Source organism: Anastrepha obliqua, chromosome 2, assembly GCF_027943255.1.
Source record: "Anastrepha obliqua isolate idAnaObli1 chromosome 2, idAnaObli1_1.0, whole genome shotgun sequence".
In the NCBI taxonomy this organism is placed as follows: Eukaryota; Metazoa; Arthropoda; class Insecta; order Diptera; family Tephritidae; genus Anastrepha; species Anastrepha obliqua.
This window is the reverse complement of record NC_072893.1, coordinates 60956155-60970362: the sequence shown is the minus strand read 5'-3', so window position 1 is coordinate 60970362 and position 14208 is coordinate 60956155. Positions and strand designations below refer to the sequence as shown.

The window sequence follows — 14208 nt, the reverse complement described above, 5'->3', positions numbered from 1 at the left end:
AAAGGCATTTGGACCGCTTTTGATTTCATTTGCTATGTCCTGGAAATTTCTTTCAATCTATATGCACAGTTTCGAAACTTTAGAATGGTGTTGAGAGGAGGCCAATATGACATTTACAAATGTTTTGAAGTAGCGCAAAACTAGCTTTGCCATGTTGAATCTGACATTTGTAGATATAAAATTCTTTTTTAAGTATGTCGATATGTTATGTTAAAAATCATATCGACAAGAAATGAAGTTTCATCGTACATTTTGTTTTGTGGAAAATATTTGCAATATTCGAGTGACCAATAAGTTTATTATAATTTTGTTGACGAACCAAGTTAATATAAAGAATGGACCCGAAACTAGCCGATTGTATTTACTCATCATTTGCGTAAAACTAACTCAATAAAAAATTAGTACAAGTTTTCATAGTGTTTGTTGTCATTATTAATTTGGCGTATTCACTTTTCGTAACTTCTACGTATTCTTCAAAATGTGTTCGGTTAAGTGTGAGCTTGCGGAGAAAATTGTGCGTAAAAAGCAAGAAAATGGTCATTTGTCGCACAATGCCATAGCAAAAACTTTAAATAGTCTATGAAGTAGGGTAACATACGTGTTAAAAAAGTTTAATAAAGCCTTGTCTGTTGAACAAAGGCCTGAAAGTGGAAGAAAAAAAGGATTTGTGTCGCAGTCACAAGTCAAAGACTGGTGTCACCTTGCCTTTCATTTCGAGATGCTGCTAAGCAGGTCTAACATATTGGTCGAAAGTTTACGTCCAAAAAGTGCGCAGAAGTGAAGGTTTACGATCATATAAAATGATTTTAGCACCCAATCGAAATGATAAACAAAATAAGAGTGCTAAAGCACGTTTGTGTAAAATTATACAGTCAAGACATCCATAATGGTTATGTATATATATATCAAATCAAATTTTAAGCAGATTCAGGGTGCTGAGTTTTATACTGCAAATAATAGAGGAGTTCCAGGTGCTTTTAAGCTAAAAACGTTGGACAAGTTCCCTAAAAAATATTTGGTTTGGCAAGCCATCTGCCAGTTTGGTATAAAAAGCAAAACGTTCATTACCGCGGCACTATAAATCAAGAAATTTATATGAAGGAGTGTTTGCAAATACATTTGCTGCCATTCATAAAACAACATACAGACTCAGTCATGTTCTGGTCCGATTTAGCATTGTGTCATTATAGCCGTCTTGTTCGGTAAATATTGTTCAAAAGAACCACAACTCACCGAACTGTCCACAATTGCAACCCATTGAAAAATATTGGGCAATTGCTCAAAACAACAAAAGCAATTAAAAATGAGCAGCCGTTTAAAATGGATTAGCAGAGAGCGGCAGATACCGTAACAAAAACTAATGTCCATCGCTTAATGACAGAAGTCAAATCTAAATTGCGCCATTTTGTTTATAAGAAAGAGAATTGATATGAGTTTTTTTTTTTCAACATAGTACGATTAATAAAGAAGGAAATAAAATAAAAATTACATCGATAGCGCATACAAATTTTATGTTAAAATGACTTTAGCCCAATCAATATTTTCCGTGTCCATTCGTTATGATGCAATAGAATTTGATCAGAATTTAGTATTGAACGTAAATCGTTCACGGACGAATTTGTGAAATCACTTGCTTTGATGCAAGATTGCCGTGTGATATACATATGCACCGTGAAATGAGGCATCCTCAAGAATTAGACAGCTGATCATCAGTACAAAAAATATTTGTTTTTGTTGCAATTCTCATCAAAATATTAAGAGACTATTGAAAGTATGTGAACATTAAACAAGTATTAAGCCGATGCAAACAAAAAACGACTTCAAACAACTTTATAATATTGGTTTTAAACTTTTTTCTAGAATCGGGTAGAAACTAAAATTAACGCACATATTTTATCAACTATGTTTGTTTAATAGTGAGCACAAATTCATACAATTAAATTTTTGATTAGAAATATCTACAGAAATGAGTTTGGTATGCGTGGATGTCGCACCATGTATATCTGGAGTTTTGACAAAAAACCCATGGGACTTTAATAGGTTTTGCCTTGAGGTCGATAAATTTTGATTTATTATAGAAAAATTTAATATTTATTGAACTTTTATTAAGATGGTTACTTACGGCTATAAATAATCAATTGATTAAATATTTCAAGAAAAGCAAATAGTTTTATGTCTGACATAAAAAATTGCTAAGTTGACTTAAGTTATGTTATCAAAAGTACACGTACATATGTATATGCATATTGTAGAAAATTTCAAATTAGTTTTTGTTTTTTGTATATTTGTTGATAATCCTATACGTAATATTTATGAGTGTATATCATATATAAATATTTTACTTACTTACAGACCGACTGCCCCTTAAAAGTTAAAGTGGGAGCACAACGAAAACCAGCTGGGTTTCAGTCGCAATTAGTTTGTCTCACTACTGGTCCAAATAGAAGAAACGTTCAAGTCACTTCATTATGCATTAATTCTAGTTATGGACTGTAAGTGAAAAATTTGGTTTATGCATTTACATATTTCTGTGATTACAAGCAATAACCGCCTAAGATGACTTCAGAAGGAATGGAAGTGATGGTAGTACATCCATACATTTATTTTTTTATTTACTTAAGTCTATGATTACAAGAACATTACAGACTAGATACATATGTGTATTTACTTATATTTATTTCAAGTCTGGGAATTCAAAATATTCTTGCAGACCATACAGCTAACATAAATCTAAGTGTGAATCAATCTTAAATTAGGATAAATATTAACTACGTGAGCCAAGAGAAACCTCTAGTGAGTGGCGCAGAGAAAAACATTTGCAAGTATTTAACTAAAATAGCACTTGATTGCGGGATTTCAAAATCTAAAGCATTGAAGATTAAGTTTAGTTCAGCGCAGGTTTTAAATGCGGGAGCGTTGACACCAGAACTCCATCTAGAAAAAACAATTTTAAAGAATTCAAATACAACTAATAAAATTACCATCATTTTGTTTTTGTTTTTTAGTGTAACACATTGGCTTTTGTATAGTATGCAGCATAATTTTTGAATTAGGCGGTTATTGGTTGTGACCAAAGATTTATTACAAAAAGTAGTAACTAAAGCAAATATTTTAAGAATATTGTTTTTGTTTTGGAAACTTTACAGCATACACATATACATCAGCTACACATATACATATACAATTTATTTTGTCATCTCTCAAAGGACTCTCAAAGGACTCTCCTTCAGATGCATTACACATTGCCATTACATTGACATAATATAATAGACTCACAACGGGTACCCTGTAGCGGTAATTTTTGTTTTGGGGAGAAGCAAAATTTTACAGAGACCCTAATATCATTAAAACTCGAATTTAGCATTGATGAGCCGATTTGTTGCCGACGTTTCATAGGTTTTACGATTGTACTTATTCATCCTTTATTGATCGTTTGTTCTTCCCGAAGGAATTCATGAGATGTCACCGCATGTATAACGAATTACAAACGGAATTTTAACTGTATGTTTAATCAGAGCTTCTATTTTTGTGACTTTGCTTACTAAGTTGTTTAAGAAATTTCGATGGGTTATAAAAAGGCGAGTCCACAATAATTAATTGTAGATATTGTAAAAGAATTTTTCTTCATTTAATTCCTTCAAGGCATGTTGAGCCGTATTGAATGTATTTATGCTATATATGAACATATGCAGCGGTTTCCATGCACTTCGCCATTTAATATTTTTAAACTCAGTTCAAAAAATTCCTCACAGTTAAACTAGCACAAGAATGATAGATTACCAGGTTTACTCTTCAGCTATGGTGAAAAACAAAATTAAACGAGTAACCTCGGCTGCTATGTCACCGGGTACTCGGCAGTAGAATTCTGCCCGCTCTTTTTCTCACTCGTCCCCAATCAGTCGTTGTTCAGTCGGCAAAGAAGCAGCATGAGCGAAGGTTGTGTGGGCGCTCCCACGGCAGTCGATTCTACGTAACCGGAACAACTCAGATTTATATTCGACCAAGGACTGTCACTTCAGCAGCATTCCCCGTATATGTTTGGGAAATATTTATACTACTACAGACGGTGCAGATATTTTTCGTATATCACCAACACAATCTCAGGTTTTTCATAAACAAACCGCTGATTGCGTCAACCTATCAGCTGATTCTACCAAATTCGCTGAGGTCCGGTTAACAGTTTGATATCGGCCACACCTAAATTATTTTCACTCTGAAACCGGCTGAACCCTGCAAAATTGAGCGTTTAAACTTTATTTACCTGAAAAGCAGAGCTGTAAGTTTAACAGTAAAAAATTGACCCTAACGGATTCTTATTAGGCTCGATTATTTCGTGTGTGGTGAACTTTTCTAACTGCAGAAACAGATTGCGGCTTGAGTTTCTTGTCTTTTTACATTCTTCGGTTGTCGTTAAAGTGAGAACTGCCGGTAAAAAAAATTCTGGCAACACATTCAAACACTTTGAAAACCAATATTACAAATAATTAATTGTGAGTTTTGTGTTTTGATATTAAAATAATACAAAATGTTAATTTCTCTTCATGCAGTTTTAAGTAATACCTATGTACATAAAATATGAATGTAGTTATATATTGTATATACATATGTATTTATGCAAAATATTAGGTAAATTAAACAATGCTTCCGTTCAATTTCAGCATGGCATACGGAACGGAATACGGACTTGTTGTTATTGATATTGTACAAAAAACCTGTTTGCTAAGTGTTGCGTGTCCTGACTTGTACGGTGCTAATGACCCCTATTCCAGGAATCCTAAAAGCCCGAAACGAATTGAAAATAAAGAAGAACAGAGTCGATCGCCCAGTTCTGATCAGGTAAGTGGTACCAGTTCCCTTTATTGGTCATAACTCAAAAAATCTACTTTCCGTTTTCGAGTTTTATTTATTTCTTTATTTTATTTACATATACATTACCAATAGACGCGCATACTACATTTTTCGTATTTATTGTTATTTATGCTATAATTTAATTTTATGTTTTATTCGCAATCGAAATTTTTATAAAATAGCGTTGTTCCCTGATACATTTTTGAATGTTAGTTTGTTTTAGCGAATGTGTGAACGTATAAATCATAATTTCCATAATTTAATGTTCGGTTCGCATGCACGCAGAGAATAGTAGAGTATCAAGTAGCATCTATGTTCTAGGAAGTTTTATTAAAGCAGAATTAAGAATGAGGAAGAGTACAATATTTTTTAAAAATTAATAAAATATAATATAAACAAATTTTTCAAAGTAAAACTAAAATCACAGAGGTATGTTTTTTTTTTTTTTTTTTTGCTTTTGAAGGGACAACATAGCTTAAAATTTGAAACATTTACCGATTTTATAGAAATTTAACAGTTTTAAGTGCTTACTAGCTGGACCAAAGCTAGGGCATATATTTTATTCTTGGAGAATGAAGCAAAGTGTTATTAAAGAGAGCGTGAATTAAATTATTGGGGTACAAATTTGAGCTTTGCTGGCTCCATTATAACCTATGCATATCTACTTACACTATAAGAATGTGAAAAGGTTGATATCACGTTACGGCTATTTGTAACGTTCAATAGTAGGTATAATAATATTGTTTGGTGCATTCATTCTTGAAAGATTTGAGAAGAAGTTCTCCTTCAATATCTGGTTTGCGCTTTGATGTGCTAGCCATTTTCAATAGCTAGAGGATTTTTATGATCAGCTTTTCCATAATAATAAACGCACACAGTGTTTTGATTATTCCGAGGAATTAAACCTTAAACAAAAATTTACTCCGCAGCGGGCATCAAAAGTCCTTTTTCCGGTTGGTTACACGCCGTCCATTTATTCAAAGGTAATTGTTGCGAATGCGAACTTATGAGGTATTCAACATTTTTGTTTTGAAATCAAGTACTTCTGGCATCGATTTTTTCCCTAATTGTGGTGGATGTGGATAAAAAGTGCTGGGAAAAGGATTACTAAATATTTTTAAGTTAAAACGAAACTCTATTAAAAATATCTCTACTGAGTAAAAGTCTTAAATGAAAGCCTTTTTATTAAATACCTATAATGACGAAAAAAAATGTGAACTCTTTCAAGGTATCAGAAAAATGATAATGGTTTAAAGATATTTGATCCAAGATCACAACAATAATAATAACTAGTACCTTCAAAATATCGTCATATGATTAGCAATATGCTTTGCATGTGTAAAATCAAAATCTCTTTAGTTTTTTACATTATTTTCACATATTAGGTGGCGCGAAATTATTCACCTGTCGGAAGATTTATAATTTTGGCAAACGGCGTCGTGCGCCAATCATATTTGACACTTGTGAACTAAACAGCTGCAGTAAACAAACAGAGAACCAATGGAGCGCGAAAATCTCAAAATAAAGATTTCTGCCACTCAAAATCATTTTTATTTAAATATTTAATAAGAAAGTTTTTCAAAAACAAAATGAATAATCAGTTTTGCACCACATATCAATGAGGCCGGAGTTTTTAACAAAAATAATACGTTTTGATTTCAAATTGATAGAAAATATTTTCTTCAATACAATGGTGCTAGCTATACACACATTTCCATATCTCAGATAGACTACGACTGCTTCGCCAAAAAAATATATCCTTGGTGCCGAACCATTCATCAAGTGATTTTTTAAGTTTTATAAGAAGCAACTGCTACTCTATCTGAACTAAGTTTGACGAATAAATCCCATGGGCTCTTCCAGTTAAAAAATATGTATGTTACTATTGCATATATTTCTAGCGAGAACCATTTTTCAGCCTGGGTGTATTTCGGTTTCATAAGTCTGCATTTGATAACAAAGGACATTTATTACCTAATACTTTCGAAACAAACATTTTGGTGGTGTGGAATGATCAGATCGATAAGGATATTTTTTCTTAAATATAAATAACTAAAAGCTCAATTTTTTCTTAAATATAAATAACTAAAAGTTCAATTTACAATTTAAATAATAAATAGAGTCGTAACAAAAATGTCGAAAGTCTCTACTAAAAAGATAGAGAAATATTTAAAAAATGAGTACACATAAAGGGAATATGTTTATATATTTGCGATGATACCCATAACTTGTTACAACTGCTTCAAAGTCGAAGGGCGGGTGGCCCACGGAGGAGGAGCCAGCAGGAAAACTGTTAAATAATTCGTGTAACGCCAAGGGACAATGTAGCGAAAGTACACTTTTTATTTTACTAAGTAAAAGTAGTGTTACTAACCGAGCATAACATTTAACAACATTCAGAGTAAATAATGGTGAATAAGATAGCTGAAGTTAGGAGAAAATACAAGCTGGAAATCTACCGAAATACTATCACTTTTTCTTCAGATTAAAAAATTTATTTTGTAAAGTATTATTAGAGTCATAATTTGTGATTGGTCATTGCTTAACGTATTTATTGGATGTTCAAGTATAATTTAGAGGACTTTTTCCGATTTGAAGAAGAAGATTTTAAATAAATCGTACATATGTTTTAATCTGAAGCTGTAGGGTAGCCCAATAAAACCGCTTATATTTTGAGGCCAAGAGGCTACTTTTTAATAACTTCAACTGAGGTGAAGCGTATTGCCGACAAGACATTCAGCATTGATCGAAACATGTGAAAGTCAGAAGGGATGTAATGTCTGCATTATGCGGTGGATTTTTCTTCCGGTATAACGCTCGTGAAGAGGAAACTCTCATAAGTACTACTATACCGGAATAACATTATGCACGACTTGTAGCCTAACAACTACACCTACCTACTAAACACCTCTCCACAATCTACCACTCTCCCCGCGGAATTGCCAAAAAGGTATTACCTTACAGGGATGATTAGCTCATAGGCTGCTGCTTATTGTTGACGCCCATAAAACTCTGCGCGTCTTAGATCACTATGAATATATTTTACTTGGACGCAGATTCCCTTCCAGGGGTAATGGGAAACCTTACTCACTATTTTCCAAATAAGCTTTAACGGACTGTGTAACACATGGCCGAGCATAGTGAAAATGGGACAACCGTGGCTCGGTTGTGGTCGGTAATTCTAGCAGTTTTTAATTTAATGCTTCGATAAAATTTTATGACTTATTATCAGTAGCGCTCCCCATTCATAGGCATAGATCCAAAATTTGTCACTATGTCACAGACGTGCTTTGAACCACCGCGGCTGAATTTCTTACACATTTCTTTACACCAGTCGGCACGAATCCTGTTTTAGGCAATGAGCACAAATCTTCTTGACGACCAAATGCTCATACAATATTAAATGTATACTGGTCTTACTGATAACCAATGGCGTCTATATTTTGCGATATATAACATGACGATTTCGCGTTATCATTTTACGTACAGCGTCGATTGTTTCTGAAATTTTTACGAAATTTATTCTGAAAAAATATACGACCCCATTGGAATTCGTTGTACCAACGTTTCACAGTGGCTAAGTGTGGTGCTTCAAGTAAGTTGATCAATGCACTTCTGTCTCGAAAATTGTAATAAATCATTGCACGAAAATTTTCTCGAGTTAATTCCATCTTTTATGCGAGATGAATTTTTCAACTCATTCAAAAAAGAACATATAAAGCTCGGTAAGTGAAAACTTTATATGTAAGTTTATGTTAAAAAATATCAAACTTTTCGATAAAAATATCGGATTACAGATCATACCCTTACCTTTGTTTGCCAGTAATGTTCACCATTGACGACAACTTTGACTCCATCGTCAGTTTAGAAAAAAGTAACATATGAAGCACTGCTGCCTTCGTTATGTAAGCCATATGAAATAAATAGAAACTTTATTATTTATTCACACATCCTTTAAGCCGGAAATGAGACAAAGGCTGTCTGGTTGATAACCGAGTAATCGACAAAGTTGGTTGCCGGTCACACTCAGTTCACATTAAGTATAGTTTGATCTCTTATTAAGTGGATAATATCCATAAGTTGGTTGAATTGATTGATTTTGAGTCTTCATTAATTTGCCCAGAGTAGACTGAACAATGTCGAAAACATACATATATTTACTTGGTAAAAACAGCTGATTTAACAGATATTGGAAAATGTAAAAATATCGTTCCATATGAATCGAGTGTAATAAGATTGTGAAAGATTGTGGATGCACTTGGCACAAAATTTTGATTTAAAGTAAACATGTTTTACATATAATACTCGTATAAGAAATCCCAAGCTTTTTAACTTTCCCCTTCAAGCATTTAAATGGGTGCGCATTTTTGTTGTAAGTCTATAGATACGATTGTTATAACCATTTCTTTCATTGCCCCGCTTTCTAAAAAGAGATTAATATTAATTTTGTGTTCGTCATTAGCATTTATTCATATGAAAATTTGCAAAAATATTTAAACACTTTTGACTTATATTCCATTATGTGTATGTATGTGCCTGAACGCCTACTGATATACTCGTACTATATAAATATATACAAATATAGGTGTCAAAAATTCGTTTACATTAAATAAATGAGAATGCATCTTCCAAACCGCTCTTAATGTATTCCCACCACAGATCTGCTCCCAAAACTCACACCTCTTTTAGACGTGAGGAGGGGTAAACGAACCCCAAAGTCTCTTGCATTTATAGAAGAAGGTCTACCTACATATGAAAATCTGCTCTAGACCTTTTTCGTTAATGTCCAAATCTGGTAGAATTTGAAATTAGAGTTCGAGTATTCCAGAAGGACTTCCTTGAGTGTATACGATTTCTTCCTATCGCGTCCTGTGCTTAATAATGCTATTTTTTATGAGTATACTCTGTTTTACTCGTATATTGGGCGAATAATGAGAATTCCTCAGTTTAGTTTCCATACCATAAATCTTCACTAGCAGCGATCAAGGTCTTAGATTCAAATTCAGTTTCAACCAAATCAGTTTTATATCGCAGGGAGGAATTAGAAATTGCTTGGTCATTGGCTTGAAATTACTCTGACACCTAAAAGGGGTGTACGCGCCAATTATATTGTATATATATTAGGGCGGGTCGATTTAAAAATCGCTCATTGCTCTGTGTAAATCGTATTCTAGGGATCAAAATAAGAAACTTTGCCGAAGGAACCATACCTCTAAAACGAATTCTGATGTCCCCCAATTTGGGTCGAACGAAAAATGCCACTTTGACCCATTTAGACTGCTCCAATCGAGTCCAAATGTATGACCGACCCCCACTAGCTTTGGACGGCCGATCCGCCCATGCCAGTGGCACATCCCCTGGAACGCCCCTGGGGGGTTCCCCATACAATCATTTCAAAATATCACCATTTTTGGCCTTTACATGAGAAAAGAATCTAAAAAGTTCGACCCGAATTGGGGGACATCAGAATTCGTTTTAGAGGTATGGTTCCTTCGGCAAAGTTTCTTATTTTGATCCCTAGAATATGATTTTCACAGAGCAATGGGCGATTTTTCTGCCTCCCCACAAATCGACCCGGCCTAATATATATATATATATATATATATACACTCTTTTTGTTTGGCCGAACTGCTCCTCCTATTTGTGGTGTGAGTCTTTATGTTGTTCCACAAATGGAGGAATCTACAGTTTCTAGTCGACTCCGAACGGCAGATATTTTTCATGAGGAGCTTTTTCGAGGCAGAAATACACTCGGAGGTTTGCCATTGCCTGCCGAGGGGCGACCACTATTAGAAAAAAATTTCTAATTTAAAATTTGACAATGGTCTAAAGCTAGAAATATAGATATACAAGTATATAGGATCCATCTAAGTGCGATATCTTCGAAGCTTTTCTAAATTACTAAAATCGCTGTTAAGGCTTTCGTGGTTACATGTTTATTTGCCAGACTTCCTTAAGAGTTTATCTTTTATGATTATTCCTAAATACTTAACTTGGAAAGAAATCTAAATTATAAATAAACCAAATCCTTCCAAATAATTGTTTTAGTGAAGATAGCAATTGTAGTGCTCATTGGCCTCGCGCATATAGCATTTTCATGACAGCAAATATACGATACTTTGGTTGTTTGCGCTTTCCTATATACTGCTAAAAGAGATGAATACGTAAAGAGAGAGACAAATTCATCAGTAAATGTTTGGGGGTACATATGTATGTACCTGAGCCATTAAGAAAGATAAGGTACTTATTAAGAGCTACCTGTATGCCTTGTTGGCTTCTGCTTAAACCAATTCTGTGCATTCAAAGAATTATCTAGATAAATTCTCTCGCTAGTGAGATGAAGGCCGAGGGAAACCGTCATGCCAAATTTTGCAAAGGCCATCCTATTAAATTTTTCTGCATAATGCGTATGAAGAAAGCGCCTCTCTTCGAATGCAAAGGTTAACCATGATCTTCGATACTAATCTTTTTGGAAAAACAGTTTCATAAATTTATATGTATATAAGACCGATTTGTACTCAATGATATATACATATATAGGGTATTTTACTCAGACCTTAGATATTAAAAAAACAAAGGTTTGAAAAGTTTGATATGTTTCATTATTGTAAAGAGTGTAGACGTGAAGGTTATATGTATATGGAACACAATACACAACACGTTAACAATTTCTAGGTGCATTACGGGGACTGAAAAATTCACACTGCAAACTTTGATCATCTCGGTAGTGGGCTTTACCGCAATGCACACCATACCAGTGGGCAAACACGAACGATGTAGGATCGACACAAAAAATAAATGGCGTTGAGTTTAAAATAGCCTTTAATACTTATACATACTCGTATAATATTGATGCAATATATAGGGAGGGCAGTATTGACTAGTATAGGAAGAAAAATTTAAACAAAACTACAACGGTAAGAGATATGAAATTTATTCTGCCTCTTACATTCGTGCCATTGCATATGGAATAACCTCCTTGAACCACTCGATTCACTGTGCACGGCGTTTTTCTGGCAATAGCGTCTCGAAGATTGACCTCAAGCTCGTCCAAAGTCGTTGGCTTGTTAGCGTAGAGTAAGGAATTAATCTAGCCTTAGAGAAAACACTCGAGGGTTGCCAAATCACATGGTCGTGGCTGCAAATTAATGAACGCTCGCCGTAAGATTACCCAGTCTTGAAACTTCTCCTTCACAACTTCGAGCCTTGCGTTGCTTCTTTGGCATGCAGCCATTTTGAAAGAAATAAGGTCATGCCATGAACCGCAGCACACAGTCACTCTTTGTGGATGTATTGGTGCTTGGTTGAATTCTTGTGTATTGTTTTTGCTCCAATAACGGCAATTTGCTTTTTTCGTTGAGCCAAAAATGACCCTCGTCCGAGAAGATGATTTTTTCGCGTATTTACATCTGAGCCCGAATTTCGATAATATTTCCATACGCTCGGCAAGCGTGAAACGCTGTGTTACGAAATGGCAAACCTGAGAGAATATTTTGACAGCTGGATGCCATTGGTAACTTTAAAAGTTGCTGAAATATTACGATGGGGAAAACTATCATTGCTATCTGTTCACCCTATTTATAAATATACACACAATACCATACAGTAAGCAACACGCAACACAAATTAATAAAACGGTAACGAGCGCGATTTTTCCTCCCATTTTTCCAGTTTACATATATAGTATGTATGTATTTTTGATTAATTTTCAATTTTCAGAAAAATTTCTATATGAAGTACAAATATGCATATAATTATGTATGATTATGTATGTTGTAATTTAATTTATAGACTTCTTTTAAGTGAATGCCATGGAAGTTGATCTGTACTAATAGTATGCATAATATAATTTTAATTGATTTTTCGGGGTGTAATGTTACTAAACATAACTGTAGAATTTTGACTACAAACTGAACTCAGCTGCCCTCTCCCTAATCTTATGTTTTGAATATGTCTAATTTGTACTGCACTAAACTAAATCAAAAAGGACACGATACTTTACACAATCTCTATTATGTTCGTTGTTGAATCCAAAGTTTGCAAAATTATCCTCATTTTTTGATTAAATTATTATAAATTAATATAGCTGAACGACACCACTAGCCCCGACAGCCCATCCATTGAATTTATTCCCGAAACAAATGAGCCTTTTTCATCTTATCAAAATCAGTCAAATTCATCGCGACCAACATCTCCGGAAAATGAAAATGCATCAACGAATATTTTGTCAAAAAGTCCGCTTCGCGAAGAAACTCCGAACCCGCCAAAAGAACTGCAAGATAGAAGAAAGTCAATGTCATGGAAAACTTTTAACCTTAAACGTCAATTATCAAAAGTCAATATGAAAATTGGTATTAATGTTAATACTGAAATCGATCTTATTAAAAATAATTCAGTCTTTTACACTCAAAAAGAAGTATCACCTGATGAGAGTGGTGGCGAAAGTGTATCGCCAAATGACAAAACAATTAAGAACGACAGTAAAGAAAACACCTGTGATTTCAGCAATGAACCTGATACTGATCAACGTGATTGTGATGGTAAACAAATAACCAGTTTTCTCACAAAAGGTTGTAATAATAATGCTAACTTAAGCACAAACGATGAAGCAGATCGTGGTGATATTTTTGACATTTCAAACGACTGTCAAACAAATACGAAAAAAGTAGAGTTCGAAAAAGAAACAACTGAGGATTGTCAAACTTCAAGGCCTAATGACTTACCACTCTCCGGGTCTGTTGATGCCAATCAGGGAGAAAATTTGTGTAATAAAACCGCTCGTCAAAAATTTAAAGAGAAGCAAAGGGATCAGCGGCTACTATCTGTTCCAAATATAAAATATCAAACCCGAGATATTCGAGCAAGGACAAATAAAATTGATTCTTCACCGTCCATAAGTGGAAATGTTTCAAAAAAAATATGTAAGTACTCTTCTAGCTAAGAAAACCAAACAACCCAATTGTACATTTTCACATCCCGAAGTAAGAGATATGTATGTATGTATAAATAACTAGAAATAAACTCAAAAATCTTTCAAACCTTGTATAACATTACAAGGTGTTTTAAAATTGTATCTCATAAATCAAATTAAAAAGATAATTTGGCACATAGGAATAATCAGTATGTTCCCCTTCGACAAGAGATCCAGGTGCATTAGGTCGAACAAAAAAATGTAAATGTTTTTACTTAAAATGCGTTACAACAACGTATTTCATGTTTATAAAATAATCAGCCCTACCACTGAATCCAATTGATTTTTTGTAAACTCTACAAAAATGAGCTCGAAGAGCTACGAACAATAATTTGAAATACGTAGATCTACCTCATTGAATTCACGTAGGCTTTCGTACAAATCTTCTA

General features: G+C 34.0%; 1 protein-coding gene across 5 annotated transcripts in view; it reads left to right on the top strand.

Moving 5' to 3' along the window:
• Positions 1–14208, top strand: part of LOC129239709 (syntaxin-binding protein 5) — a 76412-nt gene that overhangs the window by 28049 nt on the left and 34155 nt on the right. For 2 of the 5 annotated variants that reach the window (XM_054875452.1, XM_054875453.1), the window contains exons 13-15: positions 2353–2492; positions 4659–4836; positions 12935–13769. In XM_054875452.1, coding sequence (XP_054731427.1) covers positions 2353–2492; positions 4659–4836; positions 12935–13769 — 1153 coding nt within the window. The remainder of the gene's footprint in view (positions 1–2352; positions 2493–4658; positions 4837–12934; positions 13770–14208) is intronic. The other 3 variants (XM_054875455.1, XM_054875456.1, XM_054875454.1) reach the window with 2 other exon arrangements.